The sequence below is a fragment of the Fulvia fulva genome, chromosome 1, assembly GCF_020509005.1.
Source record: "Fulvia fulva chromosome 1, complete sequence".
NCBI lineage: Eukaryota > Fungi > Ascomycota > Dothideomycetes > Mycosphaerellales > Mycosphaerellaceae > Fulvia > Fulvia fulva.
This window is the reverse complement of record NC_063012.1, coordinates 8,482,309-8,506,651: the sequence shown is the minus strand read 5'-3', so window position 1 is coordinate 8,506,651 and position 24,343 is coordinate 8,482,309. Positions and strand designations below refer to the sequence as shown.

At 54.2% G+C, this 24,343-nt stretch overlaps 11 protein-coding genes across 11 annotated transcripts; 7 read left to right on the top strand and 4 right to left on the bottom strand.

Moving 5' to 3' along the window:
• Nucleotides 1-1,251: 1,251 nt before the first annotated feature.
• On the top strand, nt 1,252-5,507 carry CLAFUR5_01719 (Virulence protein SSD1; the record flags this gene model as incomplete). The annotated part of the gene is made up of 3 exons (XM_047900867.1): nt 1,252-1,360; nt 1,443-5,418; nt 5,468-5,507. The coding sequence occupies 3 exons, from the start codon at nt 1,252-1,254 to the stop codon at nt 5,505-5,507; spliced, it is 4,125 nt and encodes a 1,374-aa protein (XP_047756373.1).
• A 929-nt stretch (nt 5,508-6,436) lies between these two features.
• Nucleotides 6,437-8,866, bottom strand: CLAFUR5_01718 (uncharacterized protein; the record flags this gene model as incomplete). The annotated part of the gene is made up of 5 exons (XM_047900866.1): nt 6,437-7,438; nt 7,490-7,559; nt 7,608-8,470; nt 8,537-8,659; nt 8,720-8,866. The coding sequence occupies 5 exons, from the start codon at nt 8,864-8,866 to the stop codon at nt 6,437-6,439; spliced, it is 2,205 nt and encodes a 734-aa protein (XP_047756374.1).
• A 681-nt stretch (nt 8,867-9,547) lies between these two features.
• On the top strand, nt 9,548-9,977 carry CLAFUR5_01717 (uncharacterized protein; the record flags this gene model as incomplete). The annotated part of the gene is made up of 2 exons (XM_047900865.1): nt 9,548-9,834; nt 9,896-9,977. 2 exons carry the CDS (start codon nt 9,548-9,550, stop codon nt 9,975-9,977), a joined length of 369 nt encoding a protein of 122 aa, XP_047756377.1.
• Nucleotides 9,978-10,582: 605 nt separating this feature from the next.
• On the top strand, nt 10,583-11,352 carry CLAFUR5_01716 (Alpha-acetolactate decarboxylase; the record flags this gene model as incomplete). The annotated part of the gene is made up of 2 exons (XM_047900864.1): nt 10,583-10,605; nt 10,671-11,352. 2 exons carry the CDS (start codon nt 10,583-10,585, stop codon nt 11,350-11,352), a joined length of 705 nt encoding a protein of 234 aa, XP_047756378.1.
• A 168-nt stretch (nt 11,353-11,520) lies between these two features.
• On the bottom strand, nt 11,521-13,323 carry CLAFUR5_01715 (Acetolactate synthase; the record flags this gene model as incomplete). Its single annotated transcript, XM_047900863.1, has 2 exons — nt 11,521-11,659; nt 11,774-13,323. 2 exons carry the CDS (start codon nt 13,321-13,323, stop codon nt 11,521-11,523), a joined length of 1,689 nt encoding a protein of 562 aa, XP_047756375.1.
• A 396-nt stretch (nt 13,324-13,719) lies between these two features.
• Nucleotides 13,720-14,487, top strand: CLAFUR5_01714 (IMPACT family member; the record flags this gene model as incomplete). The annotated part of the gene is made up of 1 exon (XM_047900862.1): nt 13,720-14,487. One exon carries the CDS (start codon nt 13,720-13,722, stop codon nt 14,485-14,487), a length of 768 nt encoding a protein of 255 aa, XP_047756376.1.
• A 149-nt stretch (nt 14,488-14,636) lies between these two features.
• Nucleotides 14,637-16,700, bottom strand: CLAFUR5_01713 (Major facilitator superfamily multidrug transporter mdrA; the record flags this gene model as incomplete). Its single annotated transcript, XM_047900861.1, has 3 exons — nt 14,637-15,140; nt 15,199-15,861; nt 15,972-16,700. The coding sequence occupies 3 exons, from the start codon at nt 16,698-16,700 to the stop codon at nt 14,637-14,639; spliced, it is 1,896 nt and encodes a 631-aa protein (XP_047756381.1).
• A 762-nt stretch (nt 16,701-17,462) lies between these two features.
• On the bottom strand, nt 17,463-18,292 carry CLAFUR5_01712 (putative kinetochore protein spc25; the record flags this gene model as incomplete). Its single annotated transcript, XM_047900860.1, has 2 exons — nt 17,463-18,007; nt 18,061-18,292. 2 exons carry the CDS (start codon nt 18,290-18,292, stop codon nt 17,463-17,465), a joined length of 777 nt encoding a protein of 258 aa, XP_047756382.1.
• Nucleotides 18,293-18,636: 344 nt separating this feature from the next.
• CLAFUR5_20132 (uncharacterized protein) lies at nt 18,637-21,594 on the top strand (the record flags this gene model as incomplete). Its single annotated transcript, XM_059462969.1, has 1 exon — nt 18,637-21,594. One exon carries the CDS (start codon nt 18,637-18,639, stop codon nt 21,592-21,594), a length of 2,958 nt encoding a protein of 985 aa, XP_059318868.1.
• Nucleotides 21,595-21,891: 297 nt separating this feature from the next.
• CLAFUR5_01711 (uncharacterized protein) lies at nt 21,892-22,296 on the top strand (the record flags this gene model as incomplete). Its single annotated transcript, XM_047900859.1, has 3 exons — nt 21,892-21,903; nt 21,957-22,046; nt 22,099-22,296. 3 exons carry the CDS (start codon nt 21,892-21,894, stop codon nt 22,294-22,296), a joined length of 300 nt encoding a protein of 99 aa, XP_047756379.1.
• A 352-nt stretch (nt 22,297-22,648) lies between these two features.
• On the top strand, nt 22,649-23,730 carry CLAFUR5_01710 (uncharacterized protein; the record flags this gene model as incomplete). Its single annotated transcript, XM_047900858.1, has 2 exons — nt 22,649-22,913; nt 22,973-23,730. 2 exons carry the CDS (start codon nt 22,649-22,651, stop codon nt 23,728-23,730), a joined length of 1,023 nt encoding a protein of 340 aa, XP_047756380.1.
• Between the last annotated feature and the right edge of the window lie 613 nt (nt 23,731-24,343).

The window sequence follows — 24,343 nt, the reverse complement described above, 5'->3', positions numbered from 1 at the left end:
GGGCGTTGGAGTGTTGCGTCGCCATGGTGCCTCCAGTTGACATGGCAGTCGAAGAAGGCCCTGCACATGTCGCTTGGCAGCAGTGTCATCGGCAGGTACATGTAGAATCCATGATGGTCCATTGAAGCGGTGTTCCACGTCTCAAGCGCGTGGCCACGTGTTGACATGGCGACGCAACGGGGCGGCTACAGTGAGATCGCCATTGCTGATGCAGTTTGGCCGTCCGCCGTTGCACGGCAGCCGCGAGCCTGCAGAAGATGATGTCAGTGGTAGAGACAAGATGAAGTGCGTGTACAGTGCATGTACATGTATATACATGTAGTATATGCCACACCATCGGCGAAGTGCTGACAGCGGAGCGGAGCAGCACCAGCTCGTCAGCTCTCAACGCATGCACAGGGGTACCGACACGTGGTATAGATGGTCTCTGTCTCTGCGACAGTGGCAGTGGCAAGACTCCAGAGGGCAGGAAACGGCCGCGCCTCTCGAGAGAGCCACCGACGGCATCGATTGCACTGACGTCGCCTTTGTATTGTGTCCACGTGCAGTCAAATTGTTCTTGGGCCGTTTTCGTTCGAGGTGACAAGGTTTCGCTATTTCGCTATGCACGCACAGTGCACTTCTCCACAGCGACCGGCTAGAGCTGCTACCTTAGCCTAGTATCATGTATTACGTGCACCACCACCACGGCCACCTCCTCTCCCATCTCACCCTCCCTCCCTCCATCTCACTCTCCCTCCATCTCACCCTCCCTTGGAAGCAGCGACGACGCCGCCTGCCCCGTTTCACACCCTCACTGTCTCTATTAGGCGCACCCCCGTTGAGGCAAGCTCGCCTCGTCCAAAGGCCGCCGACCGCCGCTCCTTCACCCAGCTCGCCGCAGCCCACGCTGGCTCCCGCCTGCCAGTGCATCGATCATTACCCATCGAAACACTCGAGTCCTGCACCACACCCAAACACATACACCACAACCACACCACACCCCGCGCGCAGCAGCACCCATACACCGCGCCGCCCTCTGCTACCACAGCAGCTTGATCCCGTGCACCCTTCGCACAAAGCAACGATTTTGGCTCGCTCGATTAAGCATACGTCACGCAAGCATCCAACACCTCGAGCCTTGCTCCCCTGACTCGTCCATTGCCCTGCATCCGTGATAGCAGTCAGCGACGACGATACCGGCCACGCCGCCTGTACCATACAGAAGAACATAACATACACAGCATACCATCCCCCGACTAGCCAGTCGCCATGGATCAGCAACAGCAACAGCCCGGTCAGAATGGTCCGCAGGGGCCCGCCGGACGTCGACTGCACATTGCTCATCGCCGCAGCCCATCAGAGATGACCCCATTGATGAGTGAGTTGCCCACTGCTGGCATTCGTGCTTGCCGTCTTCCCGCACGTCACTCCCCCTGTCTAATGCTAATACCCCTCGACAGTGGAACAGCTAGCTCTTGCCCAGCAGATTGAGATGCTGCAGGCCCAGCAACAGCAGATCGCTGCTACCCACCAGCAGTACGTCAACATGGGCATGATCCCGCAGCAACAACAACTCCCCAACCAATTCCAGCAAATGCAGGGACAGATGCAGAACCTCAACGTGTCACCCCAACCCGGCGCTTTCCAATTCCCGCAAGGTCAGCAGATGGGCCAGCAACCTATGGGCATGTCGATGGGTCAAGCCTCTGCACATCGTCGCAATCAGTCCGCAATGCCCAACATGGGTATGGGCCCACCTCCTGCGCCGTCGTCCGGGGCATCCGGAACGGGCTTTGCCGACTTTGGAGCCTTCGGGGCCAGCATACCAAGAAACGAGAACGCAGCGCCGACTCGAGGAAGAGGTGGTGGTGCAGCAGGTGGTGGACACGCACGGAGACACTCGCTTGCCTTGCCCGAGGCCAAGAAAGCTGCTGAGCTGGCAGAGGCGAAACGGAAGACTAGTGGTTTCCAGTTTCCACTCCCTGGCGCGAGCACCGATTCTCCACCCGCGAAGGATCGTACTGCAAGTCCTGCCAACGCAGCCAGCGATGCCACCCAGACCACTCCATCCAGTGCGTCTCGAGGCGGCATGGCTGGGCGTGGTCACGGCCGAAGCCAAAGCATGGCTGTCGGAAATGGTCGCGGCATGGGTCAAAGTAGCCGTGGAGGTCCGCAAGGCTTCCAATTCCCACCACCACAGGCCACAAATGACGGCGGCGCGAATACATCCGAGCTAGGCCGACGCGGTAGCCAAGGACATGGACGAACAGGATCCAGGAACTTTGAGGGTAACTGGCGCAACCCCAACAACAACAACCAGTCCATCAGTGAACCGCAGAACAGCAACATGGGTAACTTCCATATGAACCAGCATGCGTCCGCTCAGCCATTTCAGCCTGGTCATCGCCAGCGCGGATCAGTCAACCAATCCCTCAGCTCTATGCAGGGCTTCCAATACCAGCCTCAGCCACAGCTCATGCAGCTCACACAAGGTCAGGTCCTTGTTCAACAGCCAGGCATGTTCGGTGGTCAGCAGCTGAACGCTCTTCAGCTCGCCCAGCTTCAAGCCTACCAGCAGGCAGGTATCCCTGCACCAAGTCTCGCCCAGCTCACTGGCGCACACAACATGCCACAGATGGGTCCAGGTATGGGCGGTGGACAGCAACAGCAGCGCAAGACTCTGTTCACCCCATACTTGCCTCAAGCAACACTTCCAGCTCTTCTGGCTGATGGCCAGCTTGTGGCTGGTATACTCCGTGTCAACAAGAAGAACCGCAGCGACGCCTATGTTACTACCACCGACCTCGATGCAGATATCTTCATCTGTGGTAGCAAGGACCGCAACAGAGCTCTCGAAGGAGATCTCGTTGCTGTTGAGCTGCTTGATGTTGACGAAGTCTGGGGTCAGAAGCGTGAAAAGGAAGAGAAGAAGAAGCGCAAGGACGTGACTGACGCGCGTAGTGGCAGCGTTACCGCAGTCAACGATGCTACTACTCAGCCTGAGAGTGCTGCAGATGGTGGCCTCCGCCGACGTGGCAGCTTGAAGCAACGTCCAACACAGAAGAAGAACGATGATGTCGAGGTCGAAGGTCAGAGCCTGCTCCTCATGGAGGAAGACGAGATCAACGATGAGCAGAAGCCCCTTTACGCCGGACACATCGTTGCTGTCATCGAGCGTGTTGCAGGACAGATGTTCTCTGGATCACTCGGTCTGCTGCGACCAAGCAGCCAAGCAACAAAGGAGAAGCAAGAGGCAGAGCGTCAAGCTCGTGAGGGTGGTCACGGTCGCCCAGAGCGTCAACAAGAGCGTCCAAAGATTGTTTGGTTCAAGCCAACCGACAAGCGTGTACCACTGATCGCCATTCCAACTGAGCAAGCACCCAAGGACTTCGTCGATCGCCATCATGAATATGCCGGCAAGATCTTTGTCGCATGCATCAAGCGCTGGCCAATAACCAGTCTGCATCCTTTCGGTACTCTCGTTGAGCAACTGGGCGATGCCGGCGATCTTAAGGTGGAAACTGATGCATTGCTTCGCGACAACAACTTCGGTCCAGACGATTTCTCCGATGCTGTCATTAAGAATGTCGGCTACGAGGACTGGTCTGTCGAGAACGACGGCGAGACTGCTCTGGATGGACGCCGCGACTTCCGCGAAGAGCAGACTTTCACCATCGACCCGAACGGCAGCAAAGAGCTCGACGATGCCATTCACTTCAAGGAATTGGCTGATGGATTCGTCGAGATCGGCATCCACGTGGCAGATGTTGCCCACTTCGTGAAGGCAAACTCTCTCGTGGATCGTGAGGCCAAGAAGCGAGGTACTGGAGTATACTTGATGAATAGAAGCGTCAACATGCTTCCGTCCAAGCTTTCGCAGGAAGTTTGCTGCCTTCAGCCAGGTGAAGACCGCTACACTGTCTCGGTCGTTCTCAAGGTTGACGCTACTGGCCGCGTTGTCGACGATGACACCTGGATCGGCAAGTCGGTCATCAAGAGTTCTGGCAAGCTTTCTTACGATGAAGTCGATGCTGTTATCAACGGCGAGACGCCATCTTCCGTCGGCGAAGAGCGAACCAAGCAAATCCTCCAATTGCACTCCATTGCACAAAAGCTCCGACAAGCACGGTACGGCAGCGATGAGAGCAGCATCCCTCCACTCCGTCTGCTGTACCAGCTTGACGACGAGAATGTTCCTGTGGAGCACAATATCTTCGACTCAAGCCCATCACACGAAATGATCGAGGAGTTGAGCCATAAGACGAATGCCTTGGTCGCCCAGAAGATTTACGAGTCTCTTGGAGAGCGAGCACTGCTCCGCCGTCAAGCATCGCCAAACCCAAGACGCCTACGCACCTTTGCCGAACGCATGGCAAACATTGGCTACGACATCGACATCTCCACATCGGCTGCGCTTCAGAACAGCCTTTTCCGTATTGACGATGCAGAAATCCGCAAGGGTATGGAAACACTCATCGTCAAAGCCATGGGTCGTGCCAAGTACATCGTGCCCGGCAGAGCTGCCGACTCCGACCTGAGCCACTACGCCCTTAACCTGCCGCTCTACACACACTTCACTAACCCATCGCGCCGCTATGCCGACATCATTGTACACCGCCAGCTGGAGTCGGTCCTTTCTGAAGGTGCCGTGGAGTTTGCTGAAGACTTGGAATCACTAAACAAAACCGCGGAGACATGCAACACCAAGAAGGACTCTGCTCATGCCGCTCAGGAGCAGAGTGTGCACATTGAGTCTTGCCGAAAGATGAACAAGCTGAGTGAAGAGCAAGGCGGTGACCTGATTTCGGTTGGTATCGTTGTTTGCGTGTACGAGTCGGCGTTTGATGTTCTGATCCCGGAATACGGTTTCGAGAAAAGAGTACACTGCGACCAGCTGCCACTCAAGAAGGCAGAATTCGACAAGAACACACGTCTTCTAGAGCTCTACTGGGAGAAGGGTGTACCTTCTTCGGCGTTCGTACCTGAGGATGAGCGTCAACCAGCGAAGGGCCACCGCCCAACTCACAGCACTGTCGCACGGGAAGTAGCTGCCAAGCAGAAGGAGGCCCAAGAAGCTGAGCGAAAGGCCATGAACACTGGCTCGATTGATGCACAGGATGTTGATGCTCTTTTCGACGATGACGACGACAATGCTTCAGAGGTTACCGACAACACAGCCGGTGTCGCGCTCAACGGTGACCGTGCCACACAGAGCGGTCCACCATCGCCTACCAGAAATGGTCTGGCACCACAACGCTCCAAGTCCGACTCTCGACTCCTCGCCAACAGCTCAGCACCAGAGTCCAAGCTGACGAACAAGGATAAGTACCTTGGTTTGTTCGGCCTGCGTGAGCAGAACGGAGACTATATTCAGGACGTGAAGGAAATGACCAGAGTTCCGGTCCTGTTGAGAACTGATCTGACCAAGAGTCCACCGTAAGTCATGACAGCAACCACTTTTCTGACAGACACTAATGTTTGCCAGGTGCTTGACCATCCGCTCACTCAACCCTTATGCTTTGTGAGCGACCCGCACGACCTCACCATTGTGCGCCTTGCACACCACTACCACACAAGTGCCTATCCTGCACCACCTCTCAGGACGACAACAGCGACTTGCCTGAGCGAAAGCTTGGCACCGTCCACCTACCTGCAGCTCTCGTGAGCCACTGACCGAATACCATCTTTACTACAGCATGCACGCATGCAGTCTGACCTGCACGCCAAGAGAAAACGAGTGGAAGAGAGGAGACATATGTAAGAACTTGCATGCGTTTTGGAACGACATGAACTTCTTGTGAGTATCTGTCACACTTGGGAAATTGAGAGAACGAAGATGTGCCGTCCAGGACGGACGGAGAAGGATGATTGTGGATGAACGGCCGAACAGTCTGGGCTGAAAGGCTCGGTTTGTTTTTATTGCTATCTTGTGTTAATGTTTTGAGCGTTTGTCTGTAGCCATACTATATCTTAGACGACCTTTCTTGACTGCTTGGCAGCTCTTCCAACATGTCTTGTGCACTGCTGTATGACTGCACTCAATTGCCCTGTAACGGCACGTCCACGACCGTCAGACCACCTCCAAATGCTTCATCCCCTCTTGTGACCAACGACTTATCTCAACACGGTGCCACGATGTTCACGCAACTATCAGTCTCCCAGGGCTGCGATACTGTGATGCCGGGTCAACAAGAAGACCCTGTGCTCCTGCTCGACCTCGGCAAGACTTGTTACTTCTAGTGATGTGTTAGCACCGCGAGTCCACAATTTGCTGACATGAAACGCACCAAGCTATAGTCGATACCGCAGGTTGTCTCCATTAGATGGCTTTGGAAGCTCCTGAAGGACGACCGGCAGCTCCTCGCTGCCACGGATCATGATCCTCATTCTGCGGCTGCCATGTTGTGTGCTATGCCACTCGCACCATTGCAATAACTCACGCTTTGGGCCATTGTCATCGAGGGTAGTAGTAAGGCGTCTGGTGCGTTTGTCCTATTGGCAACGGCGGGTGTGCACTGTTTGCAGGCACTTGGTAAACAGCAGGATATCCATTGGCTTGCACATTACCACGTGGGACTTGCTGAATGGCAGCTGGCGCTCCGTGGACTGGAGTTGGAGCCTGGATGTAAACTACTTGCGGTTGCTGAGCGCCTTGGTACCTCAGGTCTGGCCTCTGGGGATCGTACGCCGATGGACGAGGAGCATTTTGGTACTGGGCTCCGTTCTGCTGTGGATGAGGGACGTATTGAATTGGCGCTACCTGCGCATCCATTATGGCAGTCTTCGGTCGCTGGTCCTGTCTGTGGTCACGTCCGGCATGGTACTCCCGACGGTCGTCAGCTCGTATCAGTGGCCGCAATGGATCGTAAGGTTCCGGATCCGGAGGCGGTGGTCTCCGACTGGGATCATGTTGCGCGAAATTCTGCATATGGTATGTTTCCTGAGGCCTACTGGAGAAACCACCTGTGGATGGAGCATAGGGTCCTTCAGGGCGAACGGGCTGGCCAGCACATTGTGGTGCAACTTGCGAACCCCCTTCGATAGAAATACGCGACCTCGCATAAGGATCAAAAGACTGTGCAGCGACAGAGCTTGATGGCGAGTAGCGCTGCACACGATTACCTTCAGTCGTGGACACAGGAGTAGTGAGATCTACACGCCGCCGTTTGCCTGAGTGATCACTGTTTGGTGTTGCAGGGCGAGAGCGACTGCCGTTTTGGCGTGAATGAGACGCAATGGCTGCTCGTCGAAGGTTGTCCTGCGGCTCAATCGATGCGACTGGCCTGTCGTAGAATGATGCATAACCACCTGCAGGGTCAGTATGCCGCTGGTACTGATGCACACTAATCGGTCGGCCAGGTTGCTCGTGCTGTACAGCATACGGACTGCGTGGCTGCGCCGGTACTGCTGCGAATTGCTGTGGTGATGGACGCTGCAATGCCGACGGCGCAGGGGTCTTGGGCGATTCAGCAACCGGTGGCAGGTTACGTGCTGGAGCACTACTCACACGAAGGAATCTCTGTCCATTGATCTCGATAATGTCTCCTCCATTGTCGGGTACGTTAACACGTATGACCCTGACAGAATGATTAGTCTGTACCACTTTACCGGGGAATGCGACATACTGCTGAGTTGTTGGTGCAATACCATTCCTCATCTGCTCTCGTACTGCACCGATTTTCTGACGAACATCAATTCGACGTCTTTGGACATTGCGAGGCGGTGGCTGCCAACGCTGCAAGAACTGTTGCGAGCGCTCATCGTGGCTTTCTGCCCCGAGGTCTTCATCACCTGCCAGTTTGTGGCTGATCTCGATAGTCGTGTCGCTGTTGTAGCCTGTCTCCATGGCCACAACAGAGTCCTCGTCATCAGCTTCGCTACCGTTTGCAGCAGTGGTATCATCGTCATCATCAATCACGATGGTTTCGCGGACGATCTCCTCGAGCTCGTTGTCGTTGTTGTCTTCTGTCTCGCCTCGCCACTCGATCAGCTTCTGCAGGCATACTGGTTCTACCTCAGCACGAGCTTCTTTCCACTCGAAGGCGCGAAGCAATTTATCGTAGTCTGTGTACTCATGGCGAATGCGAGCAATGGTTGCCAGCTGGACGCGGCGTGGCAGGGTCAGCTCGACGTTATTACCTACACGTCCTGTACCTTCTTCCCAAGCATGTTTGAGGATGGCCTGGAGATCCGCTTCAGGTATACGTGGGAAGAGCTCCTTGATGGCAGCACGAACTTGGTCGTCCGTCTCCTGCTGCTGCTCGGATTGATCCAGATGGAGACCATACTTTGCCATAGCTCGAGCCATTCTAGTATGCTCCTCGCGGGCCGCGAGGTCGGCTTCCTTGACAAATTGGTTATTGTGATGAATGTAGCCCAGTTCGTGGCAGGCATCCTCAACAACTTCTGAACGAAAATGATAACCCACACGATGGATATGGTGCGAGACTTTCTCCGGATCGATAGCATGTTTGCTCACGGGTTTGGCCTGTCATTGCATTAGAACTGATATCCTGGTGAATCGTATGGCTGTTTCTGCACATGATATGCGTACGTTGACGACGTAGACTGGCAGGCCTCGCTGCCTTGACAGCTCTTTGCAGCGTTCTGCGAGCTCTGGTGTTCCGACGTGCAGCAGTGTAAATCCTGCGGGTGTGGTTGAAGCCGAGTACGTTGTCTGTGTTGATCGCACTGTCAGTGTCTTCCCTAGCGATGCGCAACATTCCTGGCAACCAACATGTAGGTCGAGCTTTCGCTTTTTCGCGATGACTCTGTTTTGTTCCGTCTTGTAGGGCTTATCGCGCCGTTTCGCAATACTGCGCGCGACACTGCCAGCTCGAAGGCTGGCTGCGCGGGAGGTGGCGCCGTTCGTGGTGGCCGTCATGATGTGTACAGTCGCGCAGAAGCTATGTTAGTGTAACAAGGAAAAGAAGTCCCCAAATCTCCCCAACGCCTCTATCGCCGTCACTTGGACGGATGGAAGCAGTGGCTGGTAATGCAGAAATGCGTTCTAGACAGAGCAGTCCAAGTCCCGGCAGATGGCCAACAGCAAAGGTGAATGTGGCTGGCAGATGCGTATGCTCAAGCGCAAGGCGCGGAGCGTCTCCCCAATGTAAATGTGCGCTGCGCTTCCTCGGACGATTCCTGTTTCCTGCTGGTCAGGCACGAGTCACTGCAGAAACAGGCGACGTTGCTAAAGAATCACAGCACGAAGCGAACGCCTCGCGCAATCTCTACACAGCCCGGACGGGGCACGCGCAACAGCGGTGAGTTATGAACATGGTAGCTGAGAAACAGCGGCCATGTCAGAAGTACACGTTCGAAGCGCTTTGGGAGGTGGTGTGATGAGGGAAGGAAAGAAGGAGGAGAAGAGGCGACGCAGGAAAGTGCTTTGAAAGATATGCATGACCGATCGGATGATCCCGCTCAGATCACGTGCACAGTGGCTCCTGCCTCCACCGCGGTTATTCACGACGGAGACAGTCACTCACCACCGCCACCACCACCACCAACTACACTTCGCTGCTCACCTCCTCGCGCCGGCGACGCACCCACAATCACAATCATGTCGCTACTACGAGCCACCCGATTGATCAGCACCTCCCGCGCTCGTCTCCAGGTCATCCCCAACATTGCCGCTCGACCGCAACACAGACAACTCTCCTCCACAGCCGTCAGAAGCGCCGGCGACCACGCACACGAAGACCACTACGACCCTCCCGGTGGCTGGCTCTGGGGTATCAAGCCAGGAGAGAAGCCTGAAGCTGAAGGCTGGGAGAATATCTGGTTCTACGGCTTCTTTGGAAGCTTGCTTTTTGGTGTAGTCGGATACTGCTATAAGCCTGACACAAGGTAAGACAACTTACGAAAGGTCGAGAACATCTTCACCGGACGTGAAACTAACACTATGTAGCATACAAACATGGGCTCTCGAGGAGGCGCGAAGACGGCTGGAAGCAGAAGGTATTCTGGAGGATCCGGATAAGAGGAAGTAAGGCGGTGGGAAGCACGATAGCGAATAACGAATGGTGTAGAGCAAGCTGTGGCTATGCTCGAGGTCTTCGACGGATCGCTCGGGCGATGTACATACCCAGCCGAGCAGCAGTATAGAGCAGCTGGTCTGTGAGGTGTTTTACAGACGATTGCTGCGTTAATGCTCAACAATCACACTCCGGAGGCTACGCGAGAACAAAGCGGTCAGAATAGAAGCACGTTCCCGGCTCACGTAAAGGCCGTGCCATCTAGACACCGGGCGTGTTCTTAGGAAAACCTCAGAGTTTCGATGACTGGAGAGCATCACAAAAGACTTAAGCTGTAAAGGCCGAGAATCGCAACAATGCAGAACGGAGCACTACCAGAACACTGTATCCTTTGGTCCTGGTCCTCGACCTGGCATACTCTCCGATCGAACACTTTCGTAGCAGTCAGTACGTCAGCGCATTATCGATCATGCAAGTCGCGTATGACGTTGCCGTGGCACGATTTATGAGCACGTCGGTCCTTCTCGGAACAGTATACACAGTAGCATGCTTGCCCATCTCTTGAACATCAAGCGCTTTCTCACCCATTCAGTACAACAGATAACATACTAACTGCCAACATGGAAGACAACCACATATATCAGTAAGCTACACAAGATTGCACCCAATGCCTGACTCCATCATTACGTGCACTGACATGAACTGCAGGTTCTCCCTCCTCAACGCTTTAATGGACGGTGTCTGCGAAACCGGCATCCCCGTTTCCAAACTCGCCACAAAAGGCAACCAAGGCCTCGGCACCTTCTCCCGCATGAACGGCGAGCTCATGTTCCTGGACGGTCACGTCTACCAGCTCCAAGCACAAGGCAACGTCCGCGAGGCAGACCCCTCAGACCAAATCCCCTTCGCAGTCAGCACCCACTTCGTCCCCCAAAAGACATCGCAAGTAGAGCTAAAGGACAAACCCGACGTCGGCAACGCCCTAAACAGTTTCAACGACCACGCCAAAAACTTGTTCATGACGTATCGCATCAATGGCACGTTTGAGTATCTGAAGTGTAGAACTGTGAGGGGGCAGGAGTACAAGGGCCAGCCGTTGTCGGAGCTAAGTCAGAAGCAGAGCGTGGAGGAGTATGAGAATGTTGAGGGAACGATTATCGGCTTCAGAACACCGAAGAATTGGCAGGGGTTTGGAGTCGCTGGGGAGCATCTCCATTTCATTAAGAAGGATCGGAAGGCAGGTGGGCATGTTTTGGAGGTGAGGGCGAAGAAGGTGGAGATGCAGATGGCGGTGGCGAGTAATGTGCATGTCGAGTTGCCGACGAGTGATGATTTCAATGCGGCGGAATTGGTTACTGATGATGAGGGCGTGAAGAAGGCCGAAGGTTGATTAAGCCGTTGCATGGATGACATTGGCAGTCCTGATTTCTGGCAAAATGAAGAGTAATGTGCCCTCGAGACGCGGTATCACACTTCAGGGTGGACGAATGCGGAGAGCCCATATACATTATATCTATACGGTGGCCGCAGAACAGCTCTCAGCCGTGCTCTTAGGCTCTCAGCCGACACTGTCCTTGACGAGGTTGCCCGAAAGATCCTTCGCATGAGAGTAGTCGATCCTGACATCGACCAGCGACAGACCTTTGTGTGCCAGAGCTTCGTCCATAACCTTCTCGATCTCGGATGTGTTGTTGATCCTACCGACTGTTAGCTCTTGCCCAAGGATATGATCGTAATCGCTGAAGCTGATAGACAGAGTAGTCTACAACACTTGCGACGACTTGGCCAACATGGCATGGAAGGATACGTACCTGAATCCCTTGCCACCAAAGCTCTCAGCATACTTGACAAAATCTACGCCACCCAGCTTGATACCACTGCTGCGGCCGTACTTCATTTCTTCCTGAAACTCCACCATGTTGTAGGCTTCGTCGTTCCAGATAAAGTGGGTGATGTTGCAGCCTTGCTGTACTGCAGTCGATAGCTCCTGGGATGAGAACATGAAACCACCATCGCCACTTAAGGACACCACCTTCTGCGAGCACGGTGGGTCTTGAGTCAGTGAGGCTGCGATGGCCCATGGCATGCCGACTCCAAGTGTCTGTTGACCGTTCGAGCATAGCAGTTTTCGCGGCTCGTAGGCGTAGAAGTATCGCATCATATAAATATAGACGGTGCCAACGTCGACCGTCACTGTTGTGTCCTTCGACACGCGTTTCTGTAACGCAGATATAAACCGCAGCGGCTGTACGAGACCCGTATGTTGGTCTTCCTGTTCTTCATACTCCTTTTGCCAGGCGCGCAGTTCCCTGGTCAAGCCCTGGCAAAATTCGTCTTCGGCTGGGTTCGTAACATGTGTCACCTCATTGCCAAGGGCTAGAATGTTCTCCCGTACAGACCCAAGAAGCTCTACCTCAGGATGGTAGTATGCGCCATAGTCGCAGGAAGTGTAGTCGACGTGAACCAGGTTTAGGTCACCATGAGGATTCCACGAGTTGGCGTCATATTCGGTAGGATCGTAACCAAGGGTGATAATGAGATCTGATTTTGCCAGCACTCGATCTCCAATTTGGTTGCGGAAGAGACCAACGCGGCCAAAGAATATTTGATCAGCCAGGCTTTCCGGGACGGCACCAGCTGCTTGGAATGTCTCAACCACTGCGATCGGATGCTTCTTGAGAAATTCTCTGACTGCACTGACAACTACCGAGCTGGAAGCTCTCATCCCAAGGAAAAGGACTGGAAGCTTAGCCTCATCGATCATCTTGGCCACCTTCTTGACATCTGTGTAAGGTGCTGTGCCATACAGGGGCGCCTTGAAAGCTGTGCCAGGGAACGCCGTGATCTTAGACTTCCCAGCTGCCACATCCATCGGCAGAGATACGACGGCGCTGCCCTTTGGGTTGCCATTGGCCGTTCGGAAGGCAGCAAGTATAACCTCCGCCGCCTGATCCTCGACGTCAATGTTGGTGGCAGATTTGGCGGTCGGTCGGAGGATGTCCAAGGCTTTCATAGACTGATGTGTGTGCTTTGTGTTGAGCAGGCGGGGCACGGAGCCAACGATGGCGACAACAGGATCACCTTCGGTAGTGGCTGTCACCAAGCCTGTAGTTAAGTTGCCAGCGCCGGGTCCAGATGTTGCAATGCAGACTCCGGGTGTTCCAGTGATGCGGCCAACGGCGGCTGCCATGAATGCTGCATTTTGTTCGTGCCGGCACACCACGAGCCGAATCTCGGGGTGATCTGATAGAGTATCGAAGACAGCATCGACTTTCGCTCCGGGTATACCGAAGACCACCTTAGCATTGGCATTGATCAAGCTTTGCACGATGATCTGAGCCACCTTCTGTTCCGCCATCATGTCTGTCGTAAGTGGGTTGCCGGTAGTTGAGATGTGAGAGAGAAGACAATGAGGACTCTTAACTTGCCATATACGCCGGAGTACACAGCTCCGAGCAGAAGTGTGGTACGAGAGGGCTCACCAGCATCACCGTCTTCCCGTGATGGGCCGAAGTGGTTATACGTACCGTGCAGACGCAGAAGACGCAGGAACGATGTCATTGTTTGATGACAGAGCGGCGAAAGAGCGGACTGATTCGGCAGGCACCCTGAACCGAAGAGGAGCTTGGGCCACAGCGTTTTTGTGACCTTGCTTGCGACAACGCTTCTTCCTTCAACACATTGAGATATCTTCATGACATGCAGAGGTACAGCACCTTCTTCCTGAGTAATGTGCGACTGGGACGAGCGCTGCAACATGTCGCTCAAGCGCAAGCACTCCCAAGATGAGGATGCGACAACTCCGACCATCTTCCGCTCAGCACCAATCGAAGATCGGCAGTCCACCTTCGTTGGCTACTTCTTCCCAGCAACGACCAAGAAGCCCAAAGAGCTGCAGCAACTAGAGGAGTTCGCAAGCGCGTCCCACAAGGTCATTGGCTGGCGCAGAGAGAGCAATCAGCAGAGCATCACGAAGGCCAAGCAATACGTTCTCGGCAACGACGACGATGGCGAGAAGTATGCTGGCAAGAAGGTCGAGAAAGTCCTCGATGCTATGCGGGTCGAGGGATCATGTGTTGTGGCGCGCTGGTACGGAGGCGTCATGTTGGGCCCGGTCAGGTTCAGTCACATCGAGACTGTTGCAAAGGAGGCTGTTCGATCATGGCAAGACTACGAAGCCGAAGCCAAGTCGAAGAAGCGAAGGCTTGAAGAGGAGGCTGCCGAACATACGAGGCTATGCAAATCCCTGGCAGAAAGAGATCAGAGCGTCGATGTGCTTCGCGACCTGGCTGCCAAGAAGGAGCTTGAGGTGAAGCAGCACGAAGGGGACGCCGAGGAACCGAGTGAGACGCCTACTTCGAGTGCTGCCAACAAGACGGTGGCAGATTACACCATAATGACGATCGAGCGCCTCAGAGCTCTGGACAAAGCTAGAGATGCGACCATTACTTTCCTGCTGAAGCGAATCGATAAAGCGGAAGCAGAACTCAAGGCTCGTGAAAAGCCTACAGGAGATCCATCGTGAACGTACCAGTGACAGTCAATGGAAGGTCCGCGGCTCTTCCTATGGCGTTGTTTAGCCTCTAAGGGCGACCAAACCCAATCACGATCATAAGGCTTGTGGTGATCATGATGATAGTAAGTTCAGATGTGGGAATGTCTTGGCATTGCAGTCTAACGTTCTGCCTTTTTCAAGCCATCAGCATTAAGATACGGATCTCGGGCCTGTTGCGGCGAATCGCTCTCGTGCGACGTCTTCTCAACGTCCTTACCAAGGACTCCAGCCTCTTCATCAAGCGCCAACTCTTCCTTCTCAGAACCGCCAGCGTCCCCTTGCGAAGCACGATCGCCAGAGTGAGCTTGATCGTTATTTGTTGGCCTGCCCTCCTCAGTGGGCGCAAACCTGCTTCGCTTTCTGATTTCTGCTCCATATCGGTAGAACAAGAATGGGATCGGTGCTAGCAGACACGCAACGCCTGCAATGAGGGATCCGGCTGGACCTACGCCGAGCGCCTCAAACATCTGCTCTGTAAACAGTGGAGCTGCTGCGCCCGCTGCAGAACGACAGACTGTATTCGCGGCTATCGCCGAAGCAGCAAAGAGCAAGTAGCTGTCAGCCAGGTAGTTCAGGTAAGAGACGAAGATCAGCACGATGCCTGTAGACAGGAAGACTCCAGCCTGTGGTCGCAAGAAGTCAGCACGATGCCATTCCAAATCATGGACAGCCAGGACTTACAATCGCGACCACCGGCCACGGACATGAGTTGAAATTGCCGCTCCATGCGAACCAGAACATCGATATAGGGAAGAGAATGCCACCAATCATTGCCAGAGGCATGCGGTCTTCTGGAGTTCGTTCGATTCCAGCCAGCATTCTCTTCTTCCCGATTGTACTTTCGTAGAACACTATACCGCCCGCAAGGAAGGCCCCCAACATTGTACCGATCAGTGGCAGCGCTCCCACCCCAGCGTTCCAGCCACGCATCTGCTGGAAAACAATAGGGTATATAGTAAATAACATGTACAGGAGCGCGTAAATGACACTCAAATATATAGCCACCAGGAACGAAATCGGATCGAACAGGATAATCCATGGCCGTGTTAGCGCAACCTTGAAAATGCTAGCAAGACTCTGATTTGCGGCTTCTGCTGGTGACTGCACATTCTCGTAACCTGGTATCTTGGCCTTGCGAATCCGTCTCGCCTTGTTGGTGAGGACTCTCGAAGGAAGAGTCTCAGGAATCGTGAGCATGGGGAGCAACGTTCCAAACGCCAACCAAATCAGCACGTAGAAGATCCAGCGCCAACTCTTCGTGACTTGTAGAAATCCTGCCACGACTGGACCAAGAGCAGGGCCAGCATAAGTCATCATGGAGAAAACTACCATAGCGTTCCCGCGCTGCCAAACAGAAGGGTATTAGCCATAATCGAGGACCACGTGGTAATGTCTTAGCAGATGGTGCCAGGCATGTCTGAGAGAGACGATGCCTTCTGCCCTTCAGTACTCACCTCGATTGGCCCCCACAGATCGGCGAGTACACCAGGAGCATTACTAAGAGCTGCCGATGCGAGGGTGCCAGTCAAGAAGCGTCCGACCAGTAGCCCGGCGAAGTTTGGCGTGAATGCGCAGAGGAAGTTGAAGGCGAAGTACGCCTTGAAGGTTAGGTAGAATATCCATCGTCGTCCGAAGAATTCTGAGAGAGGCGCCCAAACTAGTGGTCCAAAGCAGTATCCAAGCAGGAACAATGTCGTGACCAAATTTGACGCTGTCGTCGATACGTGAAGTTCCTCAGATATGCTCGGAAGTGTTCCAGAGGGTGCTGATGAGGCGAACGTTGCGCTGATGACTAGCGAGACAGAGATCACGGTGATATACCATCGCCTTGCAGTCGACCAGACTTTCGGGTTCTCTATATCGTTGGGACCAAAGTCGACATGTCCATCGGCATTTAGATAGACTCTCTCGTCTTTTGCAAAATTCCCAGACCGGTATGGCTTCGCGGTTGGCCGAGAGAGGACGCGCTCCAAGGACTCTCCAAACGCCATTGTACCGAGAAAGCGGGAATGGGGAGGTGGTATAAGAGGGAGGAAGAAAGAGGTCAGTGTCGACTCACTACTCCTGAAGCACACTACTTCTCTACGTATCCGACGGCCGAGCGACCTACCCACGAGGCCCAAACCCGCTGCGGAATTGAGTCCTTTTTGATACTGGTTCCATATTTGCGAGGAGGCGATCATGGGAACTGACCAGTCGATTGCGTGCCGTCACCCTTCGGCATGCGGCTATCGGCACCTGCTTGCCGTGTGCTCGGAGACGTGGCAGGCTTAAGCCCGAAGTTGTTTGCAGCCAGTCTCATTTGTAAAGCTTGTCGCAAGTACTCTTCCTCCGAAGTTCTCAAGGCGATCGAGCATGGGGATAGGATGGCGTGGTACCACCGGGTACACTGCTATGGGAGATCTGGAGAGTGGGGCAGGTAGGTATGCGTGACATTGACCGGGCCTTTGGACATCGCCTCCATTTTCGGATCCGGAGTAGGCAGTCTTTCCATTCCCTTTCAATCTCTTTCGTTAGAGGACCGCACAGGAGACATTTCTGAGCGCAGGGTCAGCGTCAGCCGACCCTGCAGATGACCGGGTTGGAATGTGATGAACAGCAGGAGAATTTGAATCGCCATCGTGTGCGCTGAACAAGCCTGTGGAGGTGATGTCAGTCGTGCGAATGACGAGCCAGAGATGAGAAGATGCGAGGAGACGAACTTACATCGTGGTCGACGGTTCAAGTGGTAGAAGAAGACAACCTTGAAGGAAACTGATGGCGTGAGGCTCGGAAGACGCCGGTGGCAGCAAGGATGATGACTTTCATACTTTCACATATCAACGAGAGAAAACATGAAACTCAGGGAGAACGTCAAGAAATGTTTGCTTTGTACAGCTAAGAGAAGACCCGGACATACTCAAGTCGTAAAGTAACACTGGTGCACGCACTCGTAGTTATTGCAGTTATTGCTTGAGCGCTTTCAGTAAGTGCGTCCGCATAGTTTTGATAAAGAGCCCCAGCTGCTTCGTCTCTTGCAGCGACTCTTGCGCGGCCTCGATGTCCTCTCGCTCGAGCCGTGGCTTTGTGTTGACCACTTTTTGCTCCCTTCCAATCTGCAACTCATACCAGCACTCTGGCATAGCCGTGTTCTCTTCACTCGTATCGAACACAAATCTCAAACGATCCTCCACGCCCGTACCTTCCAAATGCATGCCTAAGCAGTTCTCCCAAAATTGCAGTTCCGGTAGGTTGTGACGTGCTTGAGAATCCAGCGAGCGCTGATGTGCGGCCTGCGCGTCGCGCTTCTGGCGTATGGCTGTCCGAATCGATTCAATCTCTGACTTGATGTGATCGCGCTGTCGGTTATGCTCCTCCTTCTGCAGAGTCAGGCCTTGGATGGCCTCATGCATCTCATCCGCTTCTTGGGCTTCTCGTGCAAGAATATGCGCATGACTCGATGTCTTCGATTCAAGCTCGTGGATCGCTTGTTTACGTTGGCGCTGTTGATCTTGAGAACAATCAGTATTCGTGTCAGTCCGTGAAATGCCTTCCGTGACCTACCTTCCGCATCTGCCAAGTTCATACGAAACGCATTGCGCTCTTCGAGCACTCTCTTGCGCCCGCGCTCGATGAAGTCGTCAAAGCGCGCCGTGAATTGCGCCATCCGCTCGCGCAAGTCGCCAAAGTTGAAGTCGATAGAGGGTAATGTGTCGGCCATCGAGGGTCCCACTGCGGTGTAGTTGCCAGTGTGTGATGCGCTGAAGCGGCTCGGGGTCAGAGTACCGGCGGCCATGTTGAGGGATGTGAGGTGTGCTCGTGTTTCAGTGCGTCAGTCTAGAGTTGATCAAGTTGTTATGGCGAGTGTTCGTTCTTGCTGTTGTCGCGCGCGCGGTGAGAAGAGGAAGTCGCGTTTCGAGAGCTTGTTGAACATCAACATCCGGAATAATGCCGGCTGTTGCTAGCCGGCAAGCGCCGACGCCAGTTCTCTTGCGAAGCACTTCCAGCTTTTCTGGATGCTCCCACTTCACCAGTATCGGCAGCAGGATCATCAGACTACCATTCAGCGACGTCGACCAAGATATACCATGATTTGGCTTGCGCATCTGGACCCACATCGAAAACGTCGCGCAAAGCCGAATGGCTGATAGGTCGAAATGCGACCTGCCATATGGTCAATATGGACGCATCGCTTACCAACCGCACGATAAAACACTTTCCTTTGGACGTCGCATTCAATTGCCGACTGTCGTCACAGCATTGGGTGGTCCGAAAGTCATAGAGCATCCGCCTCACGCCGACCACCTCTTCGGAAATGTCCGCGATGGCGAGCCCAAAGGCAAGCGGCATGCGAGACAGGTTAAAGCGTTGGTCGAGGCCTTTCCAGAACTTGAGCCAGCAGTAGACTTGTTGCCGCCTCTACTCCAAGTTTCTGAGACGGTAGAGGATGCTCAGAGCCGCCACGATCCGTCAGCAGGAAGCATTGTCGCTTTTGCTAATATCAGATCCCAAGCTGGCCATCGAGCCGTGCCAGTCGTCGCCATGAGGACAGGCGTTACTGGATGTACTTTACGTGTTGCTCAACTGGAAATGCAACGACATGGCTGGGCAGAAGACAAGACCACATGGCTTGAGATGCCCGTCCTTGGGAGCGACCAGACGACTTGGAGTTCTTCTGCTGGCGTCATACAGCAGCTCCTGTTCGCTGAGGAGACCGAAAATCGAGATACTTTACTGGCAGTCAGGCTTCCGACCAAGGTCATCGTATTCAGAATTTTGATTGCCAAGGGTTCTGTTAAAGCTGGCACACCGTCCGGTCTGAAGCTGGACATGATTTTCGAGTCCGATGGCAACCTACCTTCGCAGCGTACCTACATGGACATTGCTTTCAATCCGTGGTTCTCGCAGCAGATCGCTGTCATTGACAGTGCTGGAGAATGGCAAGTGCTCGAGGTGTCCCTGAGAAAGGCTCGACAGTATTCCGTGGTTTGCAAGAGCGCTTCCCAGGACAACAACGATCGTGCTGCCATTGCAGATGGCTGGGCGCGCATTGCTTGGGTCTCAGATGTGGCGACTGTCGCCACCTGCAGTCGGCAGCGAGTCGCACTACACAGCATTCGCGATGCCGAATCTGTGATGCTCAAACAAGTGCCACTGCAGCTGACTGGTGCTGTACCATGGGTACTAGGGTTCGTGAGACTACCCAGCCAGATGCAAAGACTAGCAGTCCTGACAAGCACTCACTTGGTGCTATGCCATATCACGCGTACTGAGCTGGGCGTACTTCGAATCAACGCCGAGCTCAAGGTTCGCCACTACCAAAACACGGACGACTTGAGCTTGCGCATCACGTCCTTTGCGAACGACGAGAATGATGTGCGATCGCATGGGGTTATCGAGCCCTCCATTGATTGTCGCAAAGTACTGGTTCTTGGCGTCTACTCGAACATGCACAGTACGTTGATTATGTACCAACTCTCAAGGAGCTCCGCCGGTCAGCTCGTCAGCAGCGATCCTTATCACTTGACAGTGCCCTCGAGCGGCACTCAGGCTTCACCCGCTGAACACGTTAGGGATCTGCATTTTAGGCTCTTGCGCCTCTGTCCCAAACATGGCACCGGAGCGAGCTACGCTGTGCAACAGTCCTCCAGTGATGCGCAATACCATACATTAATGGTCATTCGAAGCAACGGTGTAATTGAGGAAACTCTGTTCCACACTCAGACCAATAGAGACCAACTCTCCGCTGGTACCCCGGCCACCACATCATGGACCACAAAGCCGGTTCTGAGGACTACGAAACTGGGCTTTCTCGATGCCATGGTGGGCGATTCCGCGTTCCAGTCAGGTGATGCTAGAGAACATCGTGCCGAGCCACTTGCATTACGAGCACGACGACCAGGAAAGAGCCAGATGCCGCAGCAAGCCTTTCTTGACCTGGAAAGTCTGGCCGATGCTTTGAATCAGCCGACAAGCCGTGACTGGACTATGGAGGACGCCGTGTCCGAGATCAAATCGATTGTCTCGTCAGCCGTCCCAAATAGCCAACATACTATGCACACACTCGACCATCTAGTCGGCTCCGAGCTTCTCGTTGATGAGGTGGAGCGAGCCTCGACTGAACTGGAACACTTGTTCTCCACCTTGGCTCGTACGAATGAGGAGCACGAGGACGGTCCAGCCTCGGGCTTGCAGTTGGAAACTATCAGCCTGCCCGCTGCTACAAATTCCTATCCCGAACCCGAACTCTCCAGTCTCTCCACTGCCTATGAGCGAGTTGTGTCTCACTGGATCACTGTCCTGCCCAGTCAGATAGCTGGTAGAATACGTCTTGCGAAGCGCGAGGGAGCATGCCGTATTGCGGCCGAGCTGATACTGGCCAGCCGTAGGTTACGACCCGCTAGTGAGCTGCCCCATCGAGGGATTTTATCTCCAGGAAAGGAGAGCCACAACCCTGTGGAAACATGGGATTTACCAGTAAGGGCTACGAGAACAGCACTCCCATCGTTTTCATCCAGCTCTTCAATGCCAAAACCCTCCACACAGCCCTCCTCCCTACCGACCCCTTCGCCAACTGCAACCCCATCGATCACTACAGCCTCGAGCCGTGTATCGACAGCCGCACCACAACTCGATCGATTAGCAGCCTACACATCCTTCATCAAGCCGTCACCGCTTGTACTGCCGCGCGCGCTTAGCAATGTGCTTTCTCACTGGGAAGTCGGCAGTGATCCGCATGAGTACGATTGGATGTCGAAGTCCCGTCACATCTCCCAGGTAGACGATGACGAAACTCAGGGCCTCACGGAGAAGGAGCGACAGCGGGCGCAGCGCCAAGCAGAACGACACTTGAGGCGTCAACGCAAGGAAGCTGCAGCAAGTCAAGCCTCACAGATGGCGAGCAGTCAGGCAGTGGACATCATCAGCACCAGCCAGAACAGCTTACCTGATACTTACAGCCAACGAGCTGGAGCATCGAAGACTAGCCAGACAGAAAGCCAAAGCCAAAGCCAGGGACGCGATGCTGTTGCCAGTCAGATTATCCGTGGCCCACATGGAGGGCGACCACTGGCGAAGAGGAGGAAGAAAGGTTTCTAACAGCACTCTCTTCCTGAGTGTAACCACCTGCACTCGATAGCAGTGAATGCCTCAGGCTGTCATTCTTCTTGCTGGAAACACGACCGCGGCTGGAATGTGCCTCGGCTCGAGCTAATCTTGCATCGACCGGCATGTGCGAAAGCCAATCTAGTCAAGATCTGTGGAGTCTGCCGATCTTTGTTTCAATGCGGCATGATCGTTGACGACATCGTGACTGGGCGTGCAGCTTCCCGTGGCTACAATTACGATAGCATCGATTCGAGGAATTTTCGATAACCATTCAGAGGACTTTTCAAGATGGCACCATCAGTAAGATTAGGTCATGTGGAATGTGGCATACCACGTCTAATGCAACATGACAGGACAAGAAGAGTTTGAAAGAGATCGCACAAGATAGCAACCCAAGTCAGCTTGGAGATCCTGTATCGTTGAAGGCTGAGACATCCAACACGGTACATAGGAATAGTTCCACCGGGCCATACAGCTAACTAACGTTCATTCGAGGAGCCAACCGATCAGGACCGAGGAGCGAAAGGAGGGGAGAAGTCGTTGAAGCAGATTGCTGAAGACAAGATGAAGACGAACCCTACACAACTTGGCGATCCGGTGAGCCTTAAGGCGGAGACATCGGACACTGAGCCAACAAATGATGATCGCGGTGCGCGGGGCCCAACGAAGAGCAGTGGAAAGCCAAAGATGTGAGGTGGACCTTACCTACACATCGACAGTAAATGCATGGTTAATGTACACCCACGGCCATGTGTAACACGTATCTCGGGCTCAGAAAGAGGTTGATCTGGACACATTTGCAGTCACTGATCTAGAAAGGCGCATGCAAGCGGAGTACCCGCCTTGTGATTACACCACATGTTCAAATGTGTGTTTCAAACTGAGTGAGTGGAAGCAATTGCGGCGGCAAGAACGACCTTGATATGACTCTTCTGCACTTTCATTCTCGTCCACAGCATCTACATACACACATAACACCATTTTGACACGATCGACTCACCAACCATCTACCACCACAGTGAAGCTCCTCGAGCATATTAGCGACATGGCACTTCTCACTCCGCCGCCTACGGTAGCGGAGACTGCAGGCTTCTTCAAGCCGTTCATCTCAGACCCAGTCTACTATGAAGACATCTATGGCACCCGCAACCCAGATGGAGAGCTTGAAGAGCTTGATGCCCCGGATGATTGCGAGTCTGATTCGGACAGTGAGGATGAGGAAGCTCTTTGGCAGGAAGGCGGCGGCTTTTCCAGCTTCCCGAGCACATATCCAAGCCCAGCTGAGCCGCAAAAGCCTGTCACTGATCAGGGTATGTGGCATGATCATTTAGGATCGTTGGTGAGTGACGGCTGACAACGCTCACTGCAGAGGCCGTCTATCCTGATGACAAGGAGACGCGGTACAGGATCGCGCCGAACATCAATGCGAAGACCTCCATACCAGTTTCTTCAACCAAGAAGCTCGCCACCAGGAAGTTTGGAATGTTTGCCACTTATGACCCGCTCGACACTACTACGGTGTCTGGTGACGAGTCCGCAGACATAAAGGAAGTCGTGGAAAGGCGTCGAAGACTTAAGACAATGAGCACCAGTGACCACGGTAAAAGTGATGCCTTCTCATCAGGTTCGAGGAGCAGCCAGAGCGTGTCGGGCAACTCGTCAAAGACTCCAGCGCGCCAAAAGCGTAAGAGCAGAGTCGTTACCATCGACCGGCCAAAGACTCGCCGCTTGATCAATCAAGAGATCGCCCAGCACGCTCGTGAGCGGAAGGCAACTCTTCGAGCAGGTCGCACTCCTCAAGGACGACCAAAAGCAGCTGCGGTTGTTTCGCTTGCCAAAGATCGCTCAAGTCATCCGGTCGTGTTTGAGCGCTTCGGCGAGGACGGCGCTGGTATCAACGGCAACTCTTCAACAACAGATACAAGTAGCCAACGAGAGCCATCTCAGCATGCAAGAAATGCCAGGGCCAGCCACCGCGGTGGAGAGGGACAGGCCGCGAATGCGCCCAGCGACAAGAGCTTCCGAGAGATTGGCAACCAAGAGTTCGAGGAGCTCGTGAAGCAGAAGCTAACGGTGAGGATCGATAACAGCAGCATCGAGGTCGATGAGTACACCAGAAACAACTAGCAAAACATCGGATAAGGTGGTTGTCGTGGTAGTTGGACAAGGATGGGAATGAGAGACAGGATGTACTGTATGCCAGCAATGACATAAGGCTCGTTGTACGACATCTCGCGGGACTCGGGAGCTTGGTGTTGCTTAGCTTAGACCATTCTGGGGTCGAATCGATGTTTTCTAGACGACCACACCTCCTGCAGAGCCTTGTATGTATGGTGTTTCACCACCATCTCCGTACCCATGGCGTGTGTACTTCTTCCCGCTGCTGTCCACGGAAGGTTCATGTTGTCACCGACGTGCAGAAGCATGAGCGAAGTCCATCGTTGCCAAGGACACGACCCGGCTTGGTACCCGACTAGCCAGCCTGCATGCTGCATGCATGTGTTTCAAGCGGTCGTTGCTTGTCGACGGCAAGGTCAGTCAATTACGCGGGCATCCCATCTTGCATCCTGCATCTCAGCTGTCTGCGTCCTGCGCCCTGCACATCGCGCCTTCCCTGCGCCGCCTGCACAACCAGCGCACCTCCCGCGTGTCACTCCTTCTTGCTACACATTCCCTCGTCGCCTTCCACTTCCGCTCTTTGCCTCAGCCTCGCCTCAGCCTCGCCTCTGCCACGCGCCAG